Source organism: Geotrypetes seraphini, chromosome 17 (genome assembly GCF_902459505.1).
Source record: "Geotrypetes seraphini chromosome 17, aGeoSer1.1, whole genome shotgun sequence".
NCBI lineage: Eukaryota > Metazoa > Chordata > Amphibia > Gymnophiona > Dermophiidae > Geotrypetes > Geotrypetes seraphini.
The window spans coordinates 32091812-32115766 of NC_047100.1; the positions used below are offsets into that span (position 1 = coordinate 32091812).

Genomic DNA, 23955 nt, shown 5'->3' on the forward strand with positions numbered 1-23955 from the left:
ATTTCAGTCATGCCAAAAGTGTACTCATTTCTGTGCCAGGCTTCCCTCTCCCTTCTGGCATCATTGTACTTGCTGGGTCATGGGCAATGTCTGCAGTGCAAGTGAGCTTCCTCTGCTGGCCCCAAGAGCCTTCTTGCCAATATGGAACTAGGAAGTTGCATCAGAGGAGGTGGGATACTGCTGCAGGGCAGAGTACGGTACTGGGATTTAAGAAAGGATTGGACAGTTTCCTGCTGGAAAAGAGGATAGAAGGGTATAAATAGAGGATTTCTGCACAGGTCCTGGACCTGTTGAGCGGCCGCGTGAGCGGACTGCTGGGCATGATGGACCTCAGGTCTGACCCAGCAGAGGCATTGCTTATGTTCTTATGTTCTCTCCAGGCTGGTGCAAAAAACCTGCTTGGATTGTAGTGCTGCCCACAGTTCAGTATGCCAGATCAGTTAACTCAAGATTAATTGTGAGATTAATCATCTAATAGCCCTAAAAACAATGCTTGTATATAGTGATTTTTAGATAGCCAAATATTTTCAAAACAGCATCTGCATATAACATATCTAAATAAGTACATGTGCCTTCTATATGCATTTGCAAATGTTAAACTCAAAACTATTCTGCTTTTCCTTTTGAAAATTTAGCTGGCAGATGCTGGTGTCCTTCAAAATTAGGTTTGCCTCTTTTAACATTACCCCCTAAAATATTTCTCAAGTGCTATCTTTAATACAGAAGTTGGCAATTATAGTGCACTACTTCTCCCGTGGCCGTGTTTCCTCTCTTTCTTTGCTTTGCCAAGTTTCTAGATCTTGACCAATCTTTAATGCGAACACCAATCTCTTGATCCTCCCTTGATCCTAATGAACCTGGCAACTATCGCCCAGTCTCCAACCTCCCAATTGTCTCCAAACTCCTTGAACGAATTGTGCTCCACCGCCTACACCCTTTCATTGAAGAACAAGCTGCCCTATCCCCAGCCCAATCCGGCTTCCGTAAGGGCCACAGCACAGAATCAGTACTCCTTGATATCATCGACAACAGCTGGTCAATACTCGACAAAGGCAATGACGCCCTACTAGTCCTACTTGACCTTAGCGCTGCCTTCGACACAGTTGACCACCACCTACTCACATCTAGGCTCCACGACCTCGGAATCAAAGACACAGCCCTCCAATGGATCACCTCCTTCCTTCACCAAAGGACCCAAACTGTCCTACTAGGGACACATAAATCCAACCCTAAGCCTATCAAATATGGCGTTTCTCAAGGCGCCCTTCTATCCCCCCTCCTATTCAACCTCTACATCAAACCCGTCATCGATATAGCCCAAAAATATAAAATCAAAATCCACTCTTATGCAGATGACATCCAGCTGCTCCTCCCCTTAGGCGAAAACCGGCCATCCCAAATTGCTAACCTCGAACTCTGCCTCACTGACATGAAAACTTGGATGTCAAACAACAAGCTTCAACTTAACGCCTCCAAAACCGAACTCCTATGGATCAGAAACAAAAACACCAAATACCTACGACCTACACTAACATGGGATTCCACTCTACTAACGGCAGCAGATCAAGTTCGCAGCCTGGGAGTAACCCTAGACGGACACCTATCCCTATCTAACCACATATCCCAAGTGGTCTCCACCTCCTTCTACTACCTTCGCCAACTGAAAAGGATCAAACCCTACATCTCCACACCAGACCTCGCCCAACTCCTATACGCATATGTCCTCTCCAGATTGGATTATTGTAACTCCCTATTTAATGGACTAACCAAAAATAATATCAAACGCCTCCAACGGGTCCAAAATGCAGCCATCCGCCTCCTACACAACCTCAACTACCGCGATTCCATCTCCCCGGCACTCCATGCTGAACACTGGCTCCCGATTAGCCAACGCTGTACTTTCAAAGCCCTGGCAATTGCTCACAAGAGAATCTACTCCACCACCCCCTCCTACATAAAATCCAAGCTTCCCATCTACAACCCCACTCGCACCCTCCGCTCAAAGTCAGAGATACGCCTATGCACCCCCCCCGGAAGATCACTGCTCACAGAAACTGCCCACAAACGATCCTACAGCCACTTCATTCCACACCTCTGGAACCAACTCCCCCCCCCAACTTAGACAACAGAACTCATTATTAACATTCCGTAAATCGGTAAAGACCCTCCTCTTCAACTGAAGATCTCCTCTGTCTTCTCCCCCCTTTAGGCTCCACCCTCCACTCTCCTATCACCTTCCCGAACTTCCAGTATGACCCTCTCTTACTCTATCCACTAACAAATTGTACCTAAACGCTTATAACTTTCCTTAAACTAAACTACTGTATTTCCCCCTTCTCTCTTTCTGCATACTCTCCCTGTATTTAATTCTCTCCAAAAACTATAAATCCAATCCCTAAACCTGTTGTACTACTTATATGTCTAGTTACTCCCCACTGTGTATGTTCATTTGTAAACCGTTCTGAGCTATTGGGAGGACGGGATAAAAATCTAAATAAATAAATAAAATAAACATGCACAGAAAACCACTTTAGTTCTGTTCAGGCCTTCTACAGGGTTCTTTACCTCCCATGATCTCGGCCGCCTTTTTGTTTGCTTTTCTTCTATAACATGATTCCAAATCAGTGGCATAGTAGAGGGGTAGGGGAAGTGCACCGCCCCAGATGCCAGCGCCTCTCCTCCCGCTTACCTCTTGAAATGTTTGTGGGACAAGCAGAATCTTCCACCTGCTTCTTGGACTGGCCTTGTCTCTCTTCTGACATTGTTTCCTGGTGCCGGGACCAGGAAATTATGTCAGAAATGAACCAAGGCCAGTCTGAGCAGCTGGTGGAAGATGCTGCTTATTCTGGTGAACATCTGAAGAGGCACTTGGAAGTGGAGGGAAGCACTCGAGCAGTGAGAAGAGGGGGTGCACAGCGCAACAGGGAAGAGCAGGGGGCACACGATGCAACAATAAGAACATAAGAATTGCCACTGCTGGGTCAGACCAGTGGTCCATTGTGCCCAGCAGCCCACTCCCACGGCGGCCCCTAGGTCAAAGACCAGTTCCTTAACTGAGACTAACCCTACCTGCGTACGTTCCAGTTCAGCAGGAACTTGTGACTTTGACTTGAATCCCTGGAAGGGTTTTCTCCTATAACATTGTCCGGGAGAGCGTTCCAGTTTTCTACCACTCTCTGGGTGAAGAAGAATTTCCTTACGTTTGTATGGAATCTATCCCCTTTCACCTTTAGAGAGTGCTCTCTCGTTCCCCCTACCTTGGAGAGGATGAACAACCTGTCTTTATCTACTAAGTCTATTCCCTTCATTATCTTGAATGTTTCGATCATGTCCCCTCTGTCTCCTCTTTTCAAGGGAGAAAAGGCCCAGTTTCTCTAATCTCTCACTGTACGGCAACTCCTCCAGTTCCTTAACCATTTTAGTCGCTCTTCTCTGGACCCTTTTGAGTAGTACTGTGTCTGTCTTCATGTATGGTGACCAGTGCTGGACGCAGTACTCCAGGTGGTGGCGTACCATGGCCCGGTACAGCGGCATGATAACCTTCTCAGATCTGTTCGTGATCCCCTTCTTTCCTAGCATTCTGTTCGCTCTTTTCGCAGCCACCATGCATTGAGCGGACGGCTTCATTAACTTGTCTACAAGCACTCCCAAATCTCTTTCCTGGGGGGTCTCTACGAGTAAATCACCGGACATCCTGTATTTGTGCATATGGTTTTTGTTACCGACATGCATCACCTTGCACTCATTTGCCATTTCGTGGCCTATTCCTTGAGTGTATTTATGTCGCGTTATAGGTCTTCACAATCTTTCTGTGTCCTCACTACTCTGAATAACTTTGTATCGTCCTCAAACTTGATATTATATAACATACAAGCACAAAAGATGCTTTAATTTTAGGCACCCTGTTATAGACTTAGGAACGGGGTATATGATTTACATAACCTTCCACTGTTCCAAATGCATATATTTTCTTCATCACTTGAGATGGTTTTCAAAATTAGGGGCCCTTTTACTAAACCGTAGTAAATGCTAGTGCGCACTTACCACAGTTTAAAATGACTTGCCATGGGAAACGCTCGGGTGTCCTGCAGTAAGATCGAAATCGGTGCTTACTCACTTCAGTACAGCTACGTTACTGCTGGAAAATTTTCCCCACAGTAGGTTGGGGGCTGCTGCTCACACCCGCAATGTTAGAGGTATGGGGGAAGGGAAGTGGGGGGGGGAAGTGCCGGCGCCTGGGGTGGACCGCTCCCCCTCTTACTACACCACTGGTAGCACATTAAGCTTGTTAAACACAAAGTGCCTCAAGTATTTTTTAATCTGTAACTGTTTCATTTTTATTTATTTATACATTGTATAGCCTATCTATGCACAATTCTAGCACACAGTAAATACCTCCTACAAGGTTGTGTTGCAGGCTCAGAGCAGCTGCAGACTTAATCTCAGGCCATATCATTGATCTAAGACTACTGTGGGCTAGATGAAGAGGCTCATTGGCTGCATCTCTTGACTTTCCTGCCTTAGAGCAAGTACTGCACTTCTGGTCCCTGTGGTCCCCTCCTCCCCCTACTCATGTCAGTGTGTCTGCTTGGAAACAGGAAGCCAGTGTGAATAGAGGGAGGAGGGGTATGCATGCTGTTTGACCCTACAGACCTGTTTGCAGTAAATTCTGTCAAAGGCTGTGGTGCAGGAAGAGACTGAAAATAAGCAGAAGGGAGTGCTGCTAGTTTTGGAGTGATTGTCCTATGCTGGAATTAGGAGATTGGGAATGACTGGGAAGGGGGGTGCAGGAATGTTACAAAAGTGGAGGGTGAAGCAGAGGATGGAAATGGAAGAGACTAAGAAGGATAAAATAAAGGGGGGATGGGACTTGCTATACCATTATTTTTCTTTGTGGTTCACACAAAGTGATTTATATGGGGCAATGAAGTGTTAAGTGACTTTGGCCAGAGTCACAAGGAGCTGCAGTGAATCGAACCCACAACCGTGCTGAGGGAAAGATATGTCTTGATACTATAAGATGACTCAAGAACACTATAATTAGACTTCTCTGTCATGCTAGGAGATTTCAATTGAATTACTCTACCATTGATGAATCATCATTGGTTTCCTATTTCCTTTAGGATTATGTTTTAAAATTTTAACCCTTGCTTATAGGGCACTATAAGGTATGTCCTACTTATATCATTCATGATTAGTCCACACACTACATCCCACATACTGAAATCAACTGGGTATCGAGTGTACAGTGAATTCTGCTTGCCTTGACTACACTAGAAATGCTGTTTGTTATTTTGAGTCCTCAAGAGTAGAGGACTCAAAATAACAAACAGCATTTCTTCCCAAACAGCTTCAGCGTATGCTCTATCTCCAGCAGGTGGATGGTCGCTATTCAACTAGCTCCTGAATTATTGCTGTGTATGGGCAATTCTATTTCTCCTGTTGAGATTTCTCTTCAGTGAGATAGGGGTGTCCGGCTGAATGATGCCGGCTTTAGGGTTTACACCTGGACCTCCCCCAGGTCCCTGCCTCACCCTCCCTCTAGTGATAGAGGGTCTGACTAGATCTCTATTTTTCTTCTTTCCTTTAATTGTTTAAAAAAAAAAAAAAAAGGGAGACCACAGTTACTAAATTCCAGTTCTGCCCTTGGAGCTGCAGGTTCTATTTATAATTGTGTGTTGCGGGTTCTTTCATCTAGAACTTACAACTATCGTATAGACTGTACTCCGATCTCCTGCGCTTCATTCTGAAGGGGTCTTGTCTCCCTCTGCCAGCCCTTCAGGCTTTCTAGCGGAAGGGAGAGCATGTTGATGTCCGGTCAATAGGTTTTGGATATTATTCAGAATGATTGCAACTTTGAATCCTCCTCTCCCATTCCAGATTCTTTCTTGGAGTCACCAGGTATTGAGGAGCCAAAGGTGGCATTGGTGAGAGGCCCCATTCAAGTGCTAATTGAACTCGGGGCAATAGTTCCAATTCCTCCAGAACAAAGGAACAAGAGAAGTACTGTATTTTTTGCGCCATAAGACGCACTTTTTTCCACCCAAAAGTGGGTGGAAATCTTGGTGCGTCTTATGGAGCGAAGGTGCAATTTTTTTAACTGCTCCCCCCGTACCGTTTAAAAAATCCCTCTGCCGCACACCCCTTTTTAAAACATCCCTCCCCCGCAAACAACCGCTGCCGCACCTCTTTAAAGCATTCCCCCCGCCGCAAACACCTGCCGCCGTCGTACCTTCTTAAAAATATTCTGGGTGGTTTAGCATGATTACTCCCTCGCTAGCCGTCTCCTATTGTCCGGACAGGAGCAGCGGAGGTCAGGCGCGCGAGCTTTCTGCTTTTCTGCCTGGCCCTGCGCTGCTTTATGATTGGTTGCCGTCAGTTCTTGCAGGACATGAGAATTGACGGCATCTAATCAGAAAGCAGCACAAGGCCAGGCAGGAGCGTGGCTCCGCGCTCCTGGCCGGGAAATATGAGATGGCTAGCGAGGGAAGAATCACAGTAGATCACCAGGATGTTTTTAACAAGTTACGACGGCGGCAGGTGTTTGCGGGGGGGCGGGATGTTTTGAAAAGGTGCGGCGGTAGGCATGTGGCGGGGATGTTTTAAAAAGGGGTGTGCAGCGGGGGATCTTTTTTAAACAGTACGTGGGCTTAAAAAGCTACCTGCGGTGGGGGGAGGGGGTATTTTAGAAAGGTACTGGAAGGGGGATGATAAAAATACTGAGACAGCCACCTAGAGAGGGAGAGAGGGATTTAAAAAGGTACAGGGGGGGGGGTGGAACTGCCTACTATTAGATGTGCCCACCACTAGACGTGCCCTGTACCCTGTCCCGGCCTACCATTAGACCACCAGAGGGGGACAGGGTACAGGGCACACCATTTGGTTCAGAATTTTTTTTTGGTGTTTCCTCTTCTAAAAGTGGGTCTTATGGTCAGTTGCTTCTTATGGAGCGAAAAATACGGTATTCAGTTTTCTTTATAGTGCCCATGAAGGGGGAATTGGTCAGACCAGTGCTGGATCTTTTACAGCTCAACTAGTTTATCAAAGGGGGCAGGGCTGTGGAAAAATGGGGTGTGACTTGGGCATAACGGGGCGAGCATGGGAGCAGGGCTATGGGTCCGGATTTTACATGCGTAAAATCTGGTAACCCTAGATGGGGAGAAATAGTTGAGTACCTGAATGTAAACCCCTTAAGCTATAAATAGTAAAAATAAATAGAAGACATGGCAAGGCAGAGATAGTGTTGAATGGGAAGATGTTAGGGATGTGTTAAGTAGACTGGAGGGTGTGAAAAAGTATGAGTGGAGGAACTGCAAGGGGTTGAGAGGAAATGGAAAGGGTTAGGGGTTTGTGAATAAGATGAGAAAAAGACAAGGCTGAATGGGGTGAGAAGATGGGGACATTAGGAGGAGGGGAAAGAGAAATTAAGTAAGAGACAAGAAGATGAGAGGGCTGAGGGACAGGGAAGATAAGAGATGGATGAAAAGGAGGCAAAGAAGACTAGGAAGTGAGAGAGGATGGCTGAACTGATGCTCCTGTGAGCCCACAGATGGGAAGGAGGTGAAAGTTGAGATGGATAGCTAATAGGTAGATGAGATGTGAAAAGGGAATTGAAAGTGACAGGTGAAATTTTAGCTTTGAGTGGATAGAGAAGAAGCTAAAAATGGAAACAAAAAGATGAAAGGGAAAGATCAGTGACAAAGGCAAATTTGGAAAGAGATGAAAGAAGTAAAAAAAAAAAAAAAAGTGTAAGACGAGAGATTTGCAAGGAGGTCAATAAGAGGACCTCCCATAGAAAATAAAATGGCAAAGGAGCAGATGGAAAGCATTTTATCTTTGTATTTTGATCAGTGTAGGAGGAAGTACCTCGTATATATTTGGGGTTTCTCAAGGTTTCCATATCCAGATTTTGTCTGCATGGTTTCTGGTTTCAATGTTAAGTAAGCATTTGTCTGTGTGATGGATGAGAAAGTTCTGCTAATAAGTAGCTTCTGTGTATATTAAGCCGTTTTAACGCGTGCTAAACGCTAACATATGGACGCGTTAGCATTTAGGGCACGCTAAAGCGGCTAGCACTTCCTAGTAAAAGGACCCCATTATATACCACTCTTCCAGGAAAATCACTTTTTCTTAGCAGTTTACAATCAAACATTCATAAACATAACCTTCTCGTCTTGAAATCCCAACTTTAATGATAACTAATGCAAACCTGTAATGCTTCTATTTGTAAAGTGTATCTTTTTTTTCCCCAGTGAGAAGTAAACTGGGATTCAAGCACGTGATATAATATGTGCAGTATTGCCTTTCTGTTGCTAGTGTAATTGTTTGTTTAGAGTCCTTGGCTTTGATGGTTTAGTATGGCATGTTTGTTCTATAGTTTCTGACTCTTTTTTTATATGGGGTTTATTTGCTATTTCACGAGATGTTGAATGCCAGTGAAGGAATGTTGTGTTACTGAAGCAAGATGAAAATTTGAAATGTACTTTTTGTATGGTCAGTACAGTAGTAAGAGGAAATACACTAATTCTATTTTGTTTCCATTGTTGGGTTAATTTCTGTGGTTTGTGAAAGAATGGTGTGTAGAAAACTGGAGGTGTAGGATTTAAATTGAGGTTGTTTTCTATTCTGTGTAGATTGCAGATGTCTGGTCTGATAGAGAAGAGGTAGTTGAATTATATTATTGGGCAAGTTTAATGGTAACTTTTACTGAATGGGTGAAAATGGCTAGGACTCTAGCACGAGCCGATGGCATCTAATGGCAACAATTGCACACATTAAAAGCATGTGTACACAATGAATGGATCTTCCCTTGTCACTTTTGGGCAGGGTGGAATTGCTTAAGGTGGTAATGCTGCCTAAAGTTTTATACCTGTTACGGGTCCTGCCTATATGGATCAAGCGGTGGGAAAAACTCGAGTTTAAGGCAGTTCCTGTGGCAAAATAAGACTGCTCGCATTGCCTATTCCAAGCTCATTCTCCGTAGAGCCCAAGGTGGACTTAATGTACCTGATTTAAGATTGTACATTGTAGTGTCCTTACTGGGGGGGGGGGAGGTATACATGGGTATATTTTGGGGGGGGGGAACAAATAAATTTTCTGTTGTATTTAGTCACCTCTTAGTGTCACCCATATTGTTTTGTTAATCTTCATATTATAGCAGTATCTCATCCTTTTAGGTCCTGTCTTAATTTTTACAACCTTTTCAAGCTGCTTGGTAATGGTGGTGCAAGAGACGAAGGAAATCGGTGCAGGCCTCTCTGCTTCTTAGTTATGTGGGCAACACATATTTCCCTCCCAGGGATGAGCCCTTCTACTTCTCACCAGTGGGTAGCTCAGGGCTGTTGCAGTCTTTTCACTTTGTTAGAGGAGGGGATGCCACGGTCCATATTTTCAGCCAATGCAGCATGGCATGGGCTTTATTAAAAGCATCAGGTTTGCAAGAAACCCAGTTCAAACTTTTACATTGGGTTTTCTTAATCCGAGTGAGAGGGGCTGCTATGAGACTTTGGTCTAACTTGCATTGTAATCGGTGTAAGATACAGAGAGGATGCTTCTCCATACTTTTTTGGAGTGCCCTAAATTGTCTATTTTTTTTGCAGGTTCTTCCTTTCTTAGAGAGACTAATAAATGTGTCAGTTCTGTGGGATTATTTGACCTTGTTGTGTGACCAGTGCTTGCTCTTGGAATATATTTCTGCACCCATACGAAAGTTTTATCACCTTAGCCTTAACGGCTAATGAAAAAGTTATATTAAAGTGCTGGACAGATTATATTGATTCCCCTATCACTGTTTCATATGATGCAACATCTGGTTTTAAGAAAGGTTTGTATTTCACTGTATTTTACTGGAAATTATCAGATGCCAAACTGTACTATATTTTATTGGAAACTGTCTAGATGCTAAACTGTATTCCTGTTGAGATCAGTACCTGAATTCCCTCCCTGTTCACCCTTCCTCCCACTAGCTCATTTAGCCCCCTCCCGGCCCTGGCTTTCCGACAGTATAGCCTCTCCTTGCTAAATCCCTCCGATTTAGCCCCCTCCGCATACGATTCCGTGTGGAACACCCTATTGCTCAGGTTCCAAAAAGACAGACAGTTTCAGAGGTAAATCCGCTCTCACTGCAGGGATTCTGGTTCATCCACTCTTTCCCTCCTGTGTTGTCCAAAAAAAAAAAAAAAAAAAAAAAAAAAAAAATTCCCTCCACTTAACATACTGCTTCACAATCGATCCAAACAAGCCTTGCCTCCCAGCTTAAAAGGCTCCCCAAGTCAAACATGAAGCCTCCCTTTTGGCTCTTTTTTCTCCTTCTCTGCTCTTCTCTTAAAATCACCCTCTGCTTAAAACCCTCTTCCCCTAATCTACCAGACTCCCCAAATGTCACTAATACCTGCCCCAGCCTAAATATCCCCACGCTTCTACGCACTAGAAGTCACTCTCACAAACATAAATCCCGCAAAGCCAACCTAGCCTACCTAAAGCCTGTGCCCCCTGCCAACCTTCCCAACCATGCCCCTGACTCTCTAACCCCAGTCCCGATACTTTACTGCAACGCCAGATCCGTATGCAACAAGACCCAAATTATGAAAGACCTCCTCACAGATTTTGATCCTGGACTCTTCTGTATCACAGAGTCCTGGATCAAAAAAGATGATTATTATACTCAAAACGAGATTTGCCCCCAGGGCTACCAAGGCCTCTTTTCTCCTAGATTAAACCGTAAAGGAGGCGGACTGGCACTCCTCTACAAATCTTTCTTTAATGTTGAACTCCTCGAAAAAGGCAGCCACCATTCACTAGAATATATGTTAGCCTCTATCAATGATGAGCTCCATCTTCACCCACTAGGTATCTTATTACTTTATCGTCCGCCCACCCCCTGGAGCAATTCCTCCGAACTTGTTTACGAGACCATATCTAACGCTTTCCTTAAGTTCCATAGACTACTGATCATCGGAGATATCAATCTCCACCTTGATGACACCTCTAGTAAAGATGCATCCGATTTCAATAATTTCCTCATCTCTCTCGGCTTCTCCCCCCCCGCCTCCTCTCCAACCCATGAAAAAGGACACTCTCTAGATCTCATCAGCTTCCTCGATCTCACGGATTACAAAACCTCAACCGACGACGTCCGCTGGGATCACGTTCCCTGGTCCGACCACTTCCTAGGAACCTTCTGTCTCCCCATCTTCATGTCCCCCCTTGGAACCTCTCCGCAGTCCTCTAAGTCCATTACTTTCCGTAAGAAAATTTCAAATGACCAGTTCTGGTCCAAATTTCTTGACAATCTCCCATCCAAGCCTAAGCCATCAGATCCTGCAACCAACTGGCACACTTGGACCACTCTCTCAGAATCCACCTACCAATCTCTCGCCCCACTTTCCACCAAAACCATCTCCTACTCCCGTAAGGCCCCCTGGTTCCTCCCACAACACAGGGCGCTAAAACAAAAATGTCGATCCCTGGAACGCATCTGGAAAAAATCGAAATCCCCCACAGATAAACAAATCTGGAGAGTCAACATTAAATCTTACAACAATACACTCAAAAGAGCTAGGAAAGACTTCTATGGTGACAAGATCTCCAGATCGAAAAACCAGAACAGTATGCTGTTCCATATCTGGCGCTCCTTAACCCCCAACACCAACCCTTCTATTCTTCCCTCCTCCCCATCAGTGGATCAACTAGCAAACTTCTTCAACGGAAAGGTCACCGCCTTGAGAAGCTCCTTCCCTCCTGCAGTCTCCTACAATCCTCTGGTGGCCGCCTCCCCCGATCCTACTACAAAGGTCCCCACCCCCATCCCAGTCAATAGATCCTGGACCACCTTTGAGCAAGTATCCGATTCCCAGGTCCTCAAACTCTGTCTGAAACTGAAATCCTGCAATTGCACCTTGGACCCATTCCCATCCTATCTATTTGAGAAAATTCCCGCTCAGGCCATCTCCTCTCTCACTATACTCATAAATTCTGCCCTATTATCGGGCCTCTTCTCCCCTGAAATGGGACGCATTGCACTGACCCCCCTACTAAAGAAAGCTGACCTAGACCCCTCCGCCCCATCTAATTATCGCCCAATAGCAAACATTCCGCTCCTAACCAAACTGCTAGAGTCCATCGTCTCCTCCCAACTTTCAGCCTACCTGGAAAGATTCTCTATCCTCCTACCCTATCAATACGGCTTCAGACCCAACTTCAGTACCGAAACCCTCCTGGCCTCCCTTATCTCGAAGATCCAACAATTTCATTCTCATAAAAAATTTGCCGTTCTCCTTCAATTCGACCTCTCTGCTGCCTTTGATGTCGTCCACCATGACATTCTAATCTTCCTACTCTCCGAGATAGGCATCAGTTCTACAGTCCTCGACTGGTTTTCGAATTTCTTACGTTCTCGCTCTTACACCGTCACCAAACATGGTTCCTCCTCCTCCCCATGGAAACCGACCTGTGGAGTCCCACAAGGCTCCCCCCTATCTCCCATCCTCTTCAACATTTATATGTCCTCCCTGAACCTTCTCCACCTATCCCCCCTAGAAACACTCTACACCTACGCCGACGATATCCTGGTCCTCATCGAGACCGATGCAAACCTCACCAATCTCGTAGCTAACATTTCTTCTTGCATAACCAACCTTCAATCTTGGGCTCACACTGTACAAATGAAATTGAATGAGTCCAAAACCAAACTACTATGGCTCGGCCCCAAACTTGATCAATTACCCACCTCAATCCCACTGCCCACAGGTTCCTCTCTACAGCTGGAGTTCTCTAGCAAAGTTCTGGGCATCACCATAGATTCATCATTATCCTTCAATGACCACCTCAACTCCCTGATAAAAAAATGTTTTTGCAGCCTTCACATGCTGAGGAAAGCGAGGTCCTGCTTCCACCAAAAACACTTTGCCGTCCTCGTACAATCCATTATCCTTTCCAGATTGGACTATTGCAATTCCATTTACCTTAGCGTAACAAAGAAAAGCATTCACAGACTCCAACTAATACAGAACACCGCGGCTAAACTTATCTTCTCAAAAAGTAAGTTTGATCATGTCTCACCGCTCCTATCCAAACTCCACTGGCTTCCCGTTATTTCCAGGGTCCACTTTAAATGTGCCTGTCTAACCTTCAAGATCCTCCATGGTATCCTCCCTCCTTTTTTCCCGCTATCCTGGAATTCCTCAAATCCAACCTCCACTAGATCCTCGCAAAAATTAAAACTATCCTACCCCTCCCTAAAAGGCATCTCCCTTGTTGGTAAACTTGGCTCTTCCCTCCCTTTTAGAATTGCTCAGCTCTGGAACAGTCTCCCTTCCCCTCTCCGCAATTTGAGTCCACTTCTACCATTCCGTAATCGTCTGAAGACCTGGCTCTTCTCCAAAACGTAACCCCGTCCCGTTCCTGGCATTCTTACACCTAAACCTCTCTCCTCTCTTACTTATATAATTCCATTGGATTTCCGTTCCTTCCCTAACCATGTAAACCGTGCCGAGCTCCATCAGTGGAGATGATGCGGTATATAAATCCAAGATTTAGTTTAGTTTAGTTTAGTTTGGACAAGTTCCTGAAGGAAAAGTCCATAGTCTGTTATTGAGAAAGACAAGGGGGAAGCCACTGCTTGCCTGTATTGGTAGTATGGAATATTGCTACACCTTGGGTTTTGGCAAGGTACTAGTGATCTGGATTGGCCACCGTGAGAACGGGCTACTGGGCTTGATGAACCATTGGTCTGACCCATTAAAGCTATTCTTATGTTTTTTTCCCCTTTTCACTGTTTCATGTAAGAACATAAGAACTGCCATCTCCGGATCAGACCTTCGGTCCGTCAAGTCCGGCGATCCACACACGCGGAGGCCCATCCAGGTATACACCTGGCGTAATTTTAGTCACTCATATCCCTCTCGTAAGGAGATGTGCATCTAGTTTGCTTTCAAATCCTAGAACAGTGGATTTCGCAATAACCTCCTCTGGGAGAGCATTCCATGTGTCCACCACTCGTTGCGTGAAGCAGAACTTCCTTATATTTGTCCTGGACTTGTCCTCTTGTCCGTGTCACATTGGACATTGTAAATAATTTTTTTTTTCCTGCTCTATTTTGTCGATTTCTTTCAGTATTTTGAAAGTCTCGATCATATCCCCTCGCAGTCTCCTTTTCTCAAGGGAGAACAATCCCAACAACTGGCACATTTTGAGATTAATAGAGAGTCGGAAGAGACGTTCACCTGAGCACCAACATTATTTTTTTTGTGGCAATGTCTTCCATCCTGATGGGGCACATGGAAGATTTTTTTTTTTTTGGGGGGGTGACCTTATTGCCCTACATCAAATTCAGTTCTGGCAACATAAGAGAATGGTATGGTTGGTTTAGGTATGTATGGGGACAGAGTTGTGAGATTGGTGAGCAGAGTAGTTAATTTGGCAGTTGTGTGTTGGTAGGATGTGATTGATACTGACTGGTTAGAGAAGAGTTTGATAATGTGTATAGCTTTTCTTTGTAATAACTATTGCGAGCTTGGATGTCTCTGTGCTTTTAGGTTGGCTGACGTAGATGTTTCTAAGAACTATGCCTAGGCTTTATGCTTTGTCTTGTATAATACCCTTTCTTTTAGTTGACAATGTGTTTTCACTTTTGTGATGCTATTCCGTTGCTTGAATAAAGATATTACTAAAAAAAAGATTTTCTAGTCTGTTGTCCCAAGGTAGCCCAGAACTAGTTACAAGAATACATCCATAATAATATCTTGAAAAATACATAACTTTTAAATTAATATGTCTATCATAATAAGTAAACTTAAAATTTTCACCTGTAATAAGTAAAAATTTAAACTAAAAATGATGGAAACAAAACTGCTACGCCAGCTATTCTGAAAATAGCACCCATCTTGTCCCAAATTCATTTATGATAAACGGGTGACCTAAACTGAAGGCAAATAATCTATTCAGTTGAGTAACTGGTCTAAAAGACGGCATAGCAAGCTAGTCCAGGTAGTGAGTGGATTGTGTGGTTAAAAATAAAAACACCTTGATTTTGAAGATTGCATTTCATCTTTTTTTTATTTATTTTTATAGGGTCTGGTGCAGCATGGAGACGCCATTGGATGTTTTGTCGAGAGCAGCATCTTTAGTGCATGCTGATGATGAGAAACGTAAGTCAAAACTAGCGGGTGCTTTAAATGAGTCGTCAAAGATAATTACAATGTACCTGGACTTTCACCCACGTTGGTTCCTACTTTAGTCATACTGCAGAGAATTTGATTAGTTTGGTTCCACCCTCTCAAGCTACTTAATTCTGTTACAGGTAAAGGACATGTAGATATAGTTAGCTTTGAAAACATCTAATCAATACTGCAAATGTATTTAGGGTTTTGCATTTTTTTTGCAGGCTTTAAGATACTTGTAAATTCCTGGCTTTCTAATGCTACCTTTTCTTTGTTGCTTCTGAATGTCAGCCCCCTTTTCACTGCAACTTCTTACGATGCTGTAGTATTTCTGCTCACAGTACAAAATGCCTCCTTTATGTCATTTTAATAACAAATACTTGCAAGTACAGAAACAGATGCAGTGTGCCAGATTATGACTTCAAGGACATCTTGTGATTTTTATAGTCTGGTAAACCCCAGCACGTTCCTATTTGAATATGATTATAAAGCATGAGAGAGTGGAAAAATTGTCTTGTGATAGACAAATGGAGAGGCAAATCATTTATCTTGCTGAAGGTTTAATTTCTAATTTGCATGATCACTGCAAAGAGAAAAAAAATCCTTGTACTTATTTTCTGAAGAAAACTGTATCAGATTGGGGCCAGTGACAGGAACCACCACACTCCCCAGCACTGCCTTTATTCCAGGGGTGGGCAACCATTTTCCTCGATGGGCGAACCACAGTCCAGTTGGATTTCTGAAATTTCCAGATGAAAATATCCACAATGAATATGCATCAACTTGATTTGCGTACACGGCCTCCATTATATGCAAATTTCTTTCATGCATATTCCTTGTGGATACCCAGAAAACCTGAATGGCAAGAGGGGACTCCAGGACCGAGTTGAGAGACAGTTTAAGATATATGCAATAATGGATAATGACAGCACAGCCATACTTTGATCTTGTGCCAATGTGTCTCTTGCATTGGAAAAGATCTTGTATGTAAGGGTAACTTTATAAATTGCCTGTTCTGTAAAGGCAACATACACAACCATGTGCCTTAATAAAACTACCTCACGAAAAGTAGGTACACATTCATAATGGCTCCCTATCCACCTTCACATATAGTTCAAGCTCAAGTTCGTTCTGCTGCCCCTCAAAATCTCTCATCTCTCCTTGTTACACCTCTGCTACTACTACCGTATTTTCACGCAAATAACACGCACCCGTATAAAACGCGCACACGTGTATAGCGCGCAGAAATCACGATGATAAGCACAAAAACTTTGGTATAACGCGCTCACGATTATACCGCGCATGCTGCCCGACTCTCCGTTCACCCCCCCTGACTTCCGTGCACTGCCCCGCCTCTCCGTGCGCTGTCCCGACTCTCCGTTCACCCCCCCCTGACTTCCGTGCACTGCCCTGACTTTCCGTGCGCTGTCCCGACTCTCTGTTCACCCCCCCTGACTTCCGTGCACTGCCCTGACTTTCCGTGCACTGTCCCGACTCTCCGTTCACCCTCCCTGACTTCCGTGCACTGTCCCCCCTTGAAGGTCTGTCCCCATCCTGAAAGCCTGATGCCCCCCCCCCGACGTCCGATACATCCCTCCCCCCGAAGGACCGCCGACTCCCCAACAATATCGGGCCAGGAGGGAGCCCAAATCCTCCTGGCCACGGCGACCCCCTAACCCCACCCCGCACTACATTACGGGCAGGAGGGATCCCAGGCCCTCCTGCCCTCGACGCAACCCCCCCTCCCCCCAACGACCGCCCCCCCCAAGAACCTCCGACCGCCCCCCAGCCGACCCGCGATCCCCCTGACGACCCCCACGACCCCCCCACCCCCCTTCCCCGTACCTTTGGTAGTTGGGCCAGAAGGGAGCCCAAACCCTCCTGGCCACGGCGACCCCCTAACCCCACCCCGCACTACATTACGGGCAGGAGGGATCCCAGGCCCTCCTGCCCTCGACGCAAACCCCCCTCCCCCCCAACGACCGCCCCCCCCAAGAACCTCCGACCGCCCCCCCAGCCGACCCGCGACCCCCCTGGCGACCCCCCCGACCCCCCCACCCCCCTTTCCCGTACCTTTGGTAGTTGGCCGGACAGACGGGAGCCAAACCCGCCTGTCCGGCAGGCAGCCAACGAAGGAATGAGGCCGGATTGGCCCATCCATCCTAAAGCTCCGCCTACTGGTGGGGCCTAAGGCGCGTGGGCCAATCAGAATAGGCCCTGGAGCCTTAGGTCCCACCTGGGGGCGCGGCCTGAGGCACATGGTCGGGTTGGGCCCATGTGCCTCAGGCCGCGCCCCCAGGTGGGACCTAAGGCTCCAGGGCCTATTCTGATTGGCCCACGCGCCTTAGATCCCACCAGTAGGCGGAGCTTTAGGATGGATGGGCCAATCCGGCCTCATTCCTTCGTTGGCTGCCTGCCGGACAGGCGGGTTTGGCTCCCGTCTGTCCGGCCAACTACCAAAGGTACGGGGAAGGGGGGTGGGGGGTCGTGGGGGTCGCCAGGGGGGTCGCGGGTCGGCTGGGGGGGGCGGTCGGAGGTTCTTGGGGGGGGGCGATCGTTGGAGGGAGGGGGGTTTGCGTCGAGGGCAGGAGGGCCTGGGATCCCTCCTGCCCGTAATGTAGTGCGGGGTGGGGTTAGGGGGTCGCCGTGGCCAGGAGGGTTTGGGCTCCCTTCTGGCCCGATATTGTCGGGAAGTCGGCGGTCCTTCGGGGTGGGGGTGCGAGTGGTCCTGCCGGGGGGGGGGATGTATCGGACGTCGGGGAGTCGGCCGGGCAAGAGGGCTTGGGCTCCCTCTTGCTCCGATCGTGGATGCGGGTGCGGGTGGGAGCGCGTGCGAGCGGTCGTTCGGGATGGGGGTGCGAGCGGTCCTGCTGGGGGGGTGAATCGGGCGTCGGGCGGGGGTGGGAACTATGTTTTAAAACTTTTGTATACCGCGCTCACGCATATAACGCGCGAGGGGTATGCGCGGTAGGTAAAAACGCGTATAACGCGCGCGTTATATGCGTGAAAATACGGTACTAATTTCAGTTGTGTTACCAGACATACGCAGCGCTGTACAGAGTCACAAAGAAGAAAATAGTCCCTGCTCGAAAGAGCTTACAATCTAAATAGCCTCCCAAATAACATCGCTCCTCAAATCAGCTGCTCTTAGCTGTACCCTTCTCCTCTACTGCCAGTTCCAGACTTTGCTCCTTTCATCTAGCTGCCCCCTATGCCTGGAATAAATGACCTGAGTTTGTCCGCCAAGCCCCTTCCCTTACCTTGTTTAAAACCCACCTTTTTGATATAGCCTTCAATCCCTAACCTTACTCCCCGCTGGCCACCAACCCAGCCAGCAGATTAACTATTCTTGTTAACTGTATCCATGACATCCTGTTTGTGTGTCTTTAGCTGTCTAGATTGTAAGCTCTTTTGAGCAGGGACTCTGCGTATGTCTGGTAGCGCTATAGAAATAATTAATAGCAGTAGTAGTAATACAAACAAAAGTGCCAACCCTTGCCCCTTGTTCCCCCTTTTCCATCCTAAGGAATGTGCAGCATGTTTAAGCAGGCACTGAGTTCTCTGCATCTACTTTGTGGATGTGTGCTGGACGGATTAGAGCCCACTTAAGGGTCTGAAAATGCTATTTTACATTCTGTATTTCCTTATAAAATTAACCCCATTCACATAAATGCCTTTTTCAGCAAGCCCTTCTCAAGTAGTACGCAACAGCTACCGTTCAACAAATCAAGTGATCATGTGTTTTCAGAGTTATGTAATAATTCTTTTAGTATATAGCTGTTGGCTCCAACCTGAAGTGTTCTGTATAAACTTCCTGGTAGTGATGATACTAGAAATTTTTGAGCTTGTATTACTCTAACTTCTTGAAAATATATTCTCAAGAAAGTAGGCAGTTCCTTGTTGCCTTGACTGTTTAAATAATGCAAATTGGCTGTTGGACAGCTATATGGAACTTATATATATATATATATATATATTTTTTTTTTTTTTAAGGTGTATTGACTTGCTAATCTACCAGAGACAAAATGAATCACTCGGATAGTGATTAATCATTTTGTCTACAAAACAAACTTCTTTATCCAGCTAGACCAGTCTAGACTAGTGCGTTATCCTTTTTTACTAGAAGATGAAGGCAGAGGAAACTGACAAACCAGTGATTACATCACTAGAATAAGATGTTACACAACTCTGGAATTCTGTCATTTTTTTCTCTGCCTCCATTTGCTGGTCAGGAGGCATAACCCACTCATCATGCAGAAGGAAAGGAAAATTTGCAGGTAAGAATAAATGTCATTTTGCTGTAAAAACAGAATCAGGAAAAACAATGTATGAACTGGCTTCTCTGGATCTGTATAAAGGGAAGAAACTTTTGAAGGTATTATTTCTTTACTGAAAAGTATGTCGCTTGACACAGTGCTATTCATGCAAGGTGCTTGGTGAGTTGTTTTTATGAACCCTAATTTTTCTGTGTAATCTTCCAGAATTTGCAGGAAAGTTTAAATGCACTTGCAAAAGGTGAATGGATTCAACATTATTCAAAGTGACTCGATGGCTCTGTACTTCATTATCTTTACTTTTACCCTAGACTTTAATCAGGCTGTTGGGGACATTCGATGAAACTGCAGGGAAATAACTTTTATAACCAATATGAGGAAATATTTTTTCATTCTGAGAATAGTTAAGCTTTGGAACGTGTTGCCAGAGGTTGTGGTAAAAGTGGGTAGCATAGCTTGTTTTAAGAAAGGTTTGGACAAATCCCTGGAGGAAAAGTCCATTGTTATTGAGAAAGGCATAGGTCAGGGATCTCAAAGACCCTTCTTGAGGGCCACAAACCAGTTGGGTTTTCAGGATTTCCCCATTCCTTAGCAACAGCAGCAGATGAATTCAGAGACTAGTGGGAGAGCACACATCTACCAGCAGGCGGAGATAGAGAAACTGATTAACAGGTGGTCCTTTTGGCTGGCACGCCTCCTGTATCTCCAGTATGCTCTATCTCCCAGCAGGTGATGGTCGCTATTCAACTAGCTCCTGGATTCTGGCTGTGTCTGGAACATTGTTTTCTCTTCAGTGAGCTGACATTTATATTTCTCCTGTTGAGGTTTCCTCTTCATTGAGACAGGGGTGTCCGGCTGAACGGTGCCGGCTTTAGGGGTTACACATGGCCCCCCCCCCCAGGTCCCTGCCTCACCCTCCCTCCAATGATAGAGGGTCTGACTGGGTCTCCTTTTTTCTTCTTTCCCATCATTGTTTAAAAAAAAAAGAGAGACCTCAGTTCTTGCATTCTGCCCTGTTTGTGCTCCAACACCGGCTCTCACTGGCTTCAACTGGCACTATCCAACAGCTTGGGAATAGCTTTGTATGTTGGTGTTTGCAATGCGGGTTTGGCATCCTGTGAGTACTGCATCTGTGTTATTTTGTGCGATCCTGCCGGCAGGAGGGAGTGGGCATCCCTCTTGCCAGCCAATTCCTAAAAGTACCGGGGGGGGGGGGGATGCTGGAGTGTGAGGGAGTTTCAGGTGTGTTGGGAAATGTCGGGTAGGTATTGGGGAGTGTCGGGGTATGTTGGAGAATGTTGGGTGGGTGCTGAGGATTGACGGGATGGCGGCAGGAGGGAGTGAATATCTCTTGCCAATTGGATGGGGGGGAGGTTCGGGGGATCGATGTATTGCTATAAGATTCAACCCTTTGTTTTCTACAAACATTTTTGGCTCACCATCTAATATCCTACTATCCCATGAGAACTTTGTTCTTGGCAGAATATATTTTTAAAATCTATCCCATCCTTTGCCATGTTCATCTTGTTCAGTGTTTCAACATCATCTTTCTGGAATTCCTTCCCTCTTTCATCAAATCTAAAGCTTACCATGGCTTTTCTGTGACATTCCAGACTGCTTTGCACAACCGATTTGTTTCCTCTGCTGATTTTTTTTTCCTTTTCATTTGGGAAATGCAGGCCATTGTGAATGACAACTGTCTTCCCCTTATTCTCCCATTGTATTACCATTTTTTGTTTACTTTTGGTCTTGTATTGTCTACCCACTTCCTTTTATTTTATCATTATATGTAAGCTGCTTAGACTTTTTTTATATATATATATATACTCGTATATGCAGTATATGAAATAAACCTTGATAACACTCGTATTACTCCTTAGGCTGGTATTGCCCAATTACAAATAAAGGTATGATTTTGCACTTGACACTAATATCAGTAAAAAAAGGGAAATGGAAAATAATGCGGAGGAATTTAGAAAAGCATTTGAGAATGAGAATGAGCATGATTGTGGTACCTAAAATTTTCCCCCTCTTCTACAAAGCCGCGTTACCGGCTGCAGTGCGGCACCAGCCCCGAAGCCCTTTAAATCTCTTTGGGCTTCGGGGCAATTACCGCGTGGCAGCCACTAGCGTGGCTTTGTAGAAGAGGGGGTTAGTGTAAAAGAACAATTGTTTAATCATATGTGTTGGTACCTCAAACTCCTATCGTATACTACTCTGGATGTCTACATCTAACAGCCAAGCAGGACAGGGATTTCAACACTATCTATTTAACAAATTGTGGGGTATAAGATGTGAAACGGATAGGTGTGGCAACCTCTCCGTAAGCTTTATTTATGATGTCACATATAGCATGCTGCTTGGATACTATATTTTAAAATCTGTTCATGTAAATATCCTCTGAAATTAGCTGCATATATTAAGAATTTAACTTGATTAGCGCTTATTAAGAACATAAGCAGTGCCTCTACTGGGTCAGACAAGAGGTCCATCAAGCCAAGCAGTTGCTCAAGCAGCGGCCCATCAGGTCCAGGACCTGTATAGTAATCCTCTATCTGTACCCTTCTATACCCTTTTCCTTCAGGAAATTATCTAATCCCTTCTTGAACCCCAATACTGTACTTTGTCTTATCATACCCTCTGGAAGTGCATTCCAGGTGTCCACCACCCTTTGGATGAGGAAGAACTTCCTAGCATTGGTTCTGAATCTGTCCCCTCTTAATTTTTCTGAATGCCCTCTCGTTCTTGTTGTATTCGAAAGTTTGAAGAATCTGTCCTCTATGCCCTTCATGATCTTGTAAGTCTCTATCATGTCCCCTCTAAGCCTCCGCTTCTCCAGGGAAAAGAGCCAGTTTCTCTAATTCTCTAATCTTTCAGCATATGAAAGGTTTTCCATATCTTTTATCAATCGTGTCGCTCTTTTCTGAACCCTCTCGAGTATCGCCATATCCTTCTTAAGGTACATAGAAACATAGAATATGACGGCAGAAAAGGGCTATAGCCCATCAAGTCTGCCCACGTTAATGACCCACCCTCAGACTTCACCCCGCTACAGATCTCACATGCATATCCCATTTCTTTTTAAAATCTAGCATCTGGAGTATGGCGACCAATATTGGACGCAGTACTCCAGATGCGGGTGCACCATCGCCCAATACAATGGCAGGATAACTTCTTTCGTTCTGGTTGTAATACCTTTCTTGACAGTACCCAGCATTCTATTTGCCTTCTTGGAGGCCACTGCGCACTATGCCGACGGCTTCATTGTGTTGTCCACTATTACCCCCAAGTCCTTTTCTTGGGTACTTTCATCCATTACCAGCCCTCCCATCGTATAGCTGTACTTCAGGTTTCTGTTTCCTACATGCAAGACTTTACATTTCTCTACATTGAACTTCATCTGCCATCTCGTCGCCCACTCTCCTAGTTTGTTCAAGTCCCTTTGTAAATCTTCACAGTCCCCTTTAGTCCTAACTCAACTAAATAGTTTGGTGTTGTCTGTAAATTTTATTACTTCACACTTCGTCCCTGTTTCTAGATCATTTATAAATATATTGAACAGCAGCGGTCCGAGTACCAACCCTTGAGGAACACCACTCGTGACCCTCCTCCAGTCCGAGTAGTGGCCCTTCACTCCTACCTTTGCTTTCTACCCGCCAACCAATTTTTGATCCATCTATGTACGTCTCCTTCCACTCCATGGTTCTTCAGTTTCCGTAGTAGGCGTTCATGGGGTACCTTGTCAAAAGCTTTTTGGAAATCTAAGTATACAATGTCTATGGGGGGTCCCCTTTGTCCATCCATTTGTTAATTCCTTCGAAGAAGTGCAATAAGTTCGTTAGGCACGATCTTCCCTTGCAGAAACCATGTTGGCTTGTTTTTATCAGTTTGTTCCTTCCTAGATGCTTGTCAATGCTGTCTTATCAGTGCTTCCGCTGTCTTATCAGTGCTTCCGCCATTTTCCCCGGAACTGAAGTCAAACTTACCGGTCTGTAGTTCCCCGGGTCACCTCTCGATCCTTTTTTAAAGATGGGCATAACATTAGCTATCTTCCAATCCTCCTGGATCACGCCTGTTTTCAGGGATAGATTACAAACCTGCTGTAGTACTTCTGCTATTTCCTCCTTTAGTTCCTTCAATACCCTAGGGTGGATTCCGTCCGGGCCCGGAGATTTGTCAGCTTTTAATCTATCTATCTGCTTGTGTACGTCTTCAAGGCTTACCTCCATGGATGTTCATTTTTCTGCTTGATCTCCTTTGAAAATTTTTTCAGGTTCAGGTCCTCTTTTGTAAATACTGATGAAAAAAACATGTTTAGTATATCTGTCACTTCTAGTCTATACCCCCTTCTAGATCAGAACGATTGGTTATGTTCTCTAGATCTCAAAGAGGTTTATACTCACATTCCCATCCATCCAGTCTCTTGACAGTTCCTCAGATTTTGGGTGGGGAATCTGCATTTCCAGTACATTTCCTTTCGGTTTGGCTTCATCTCCCAGAGTGTTCACCAAATGCCTTGTTGG

The 23955-nt window shown here is 45.3% G+C and overlaps 2 protein-coding genes across 4 annotated transcripts in view; both read left to right on the forward strand.

Moving 5' to 3' along the window:
• Window positions 1-23955, forward strand: part of TAMM41 (TAM41 mitochondrial translocator assembly and maintenance homolog) — a 330305-nt gene that overhangs the window by 165292 nt on the left and 141058 nt on the right. For both annotated transcript variants that reach the window (XM_033926286.1, XM_033926287.1), the window contains exon 8: window positions 15070-15146. In XM_033926286.1, coding sequence (XP_033782177.1) covers window positions 15070-15125 — 56 coding nt within the window. In that variant the 3' untranslated portion in view covers window positions 15126-15146. The remainder of the gene's footprint in view (window positions 1-15069; window positions 15147-23955) is intronic.
• VGLL4 (vestigial like family member 4) overlaps window positions 1-23955 on the forward strand; it is a 251170-nt gene that overhangs the window by 12011 nt on the left and 215204 nt on the right. For both annotated transcript variants that reach the window (XM_033926293.1, XM_033926294.1), the window contains exon 2: window positions 15070-15146. In XM_033926293.1, coding sequence (XP_033782184.1) covers window positions 15083-15146 — 64 coding nt within the window. In that variant the 5' untranslated portion in view covers window positions 15070-15082. The remainder of the gene's footprint in view (window positions 1-15069; window positions 15147-23955) is intronic.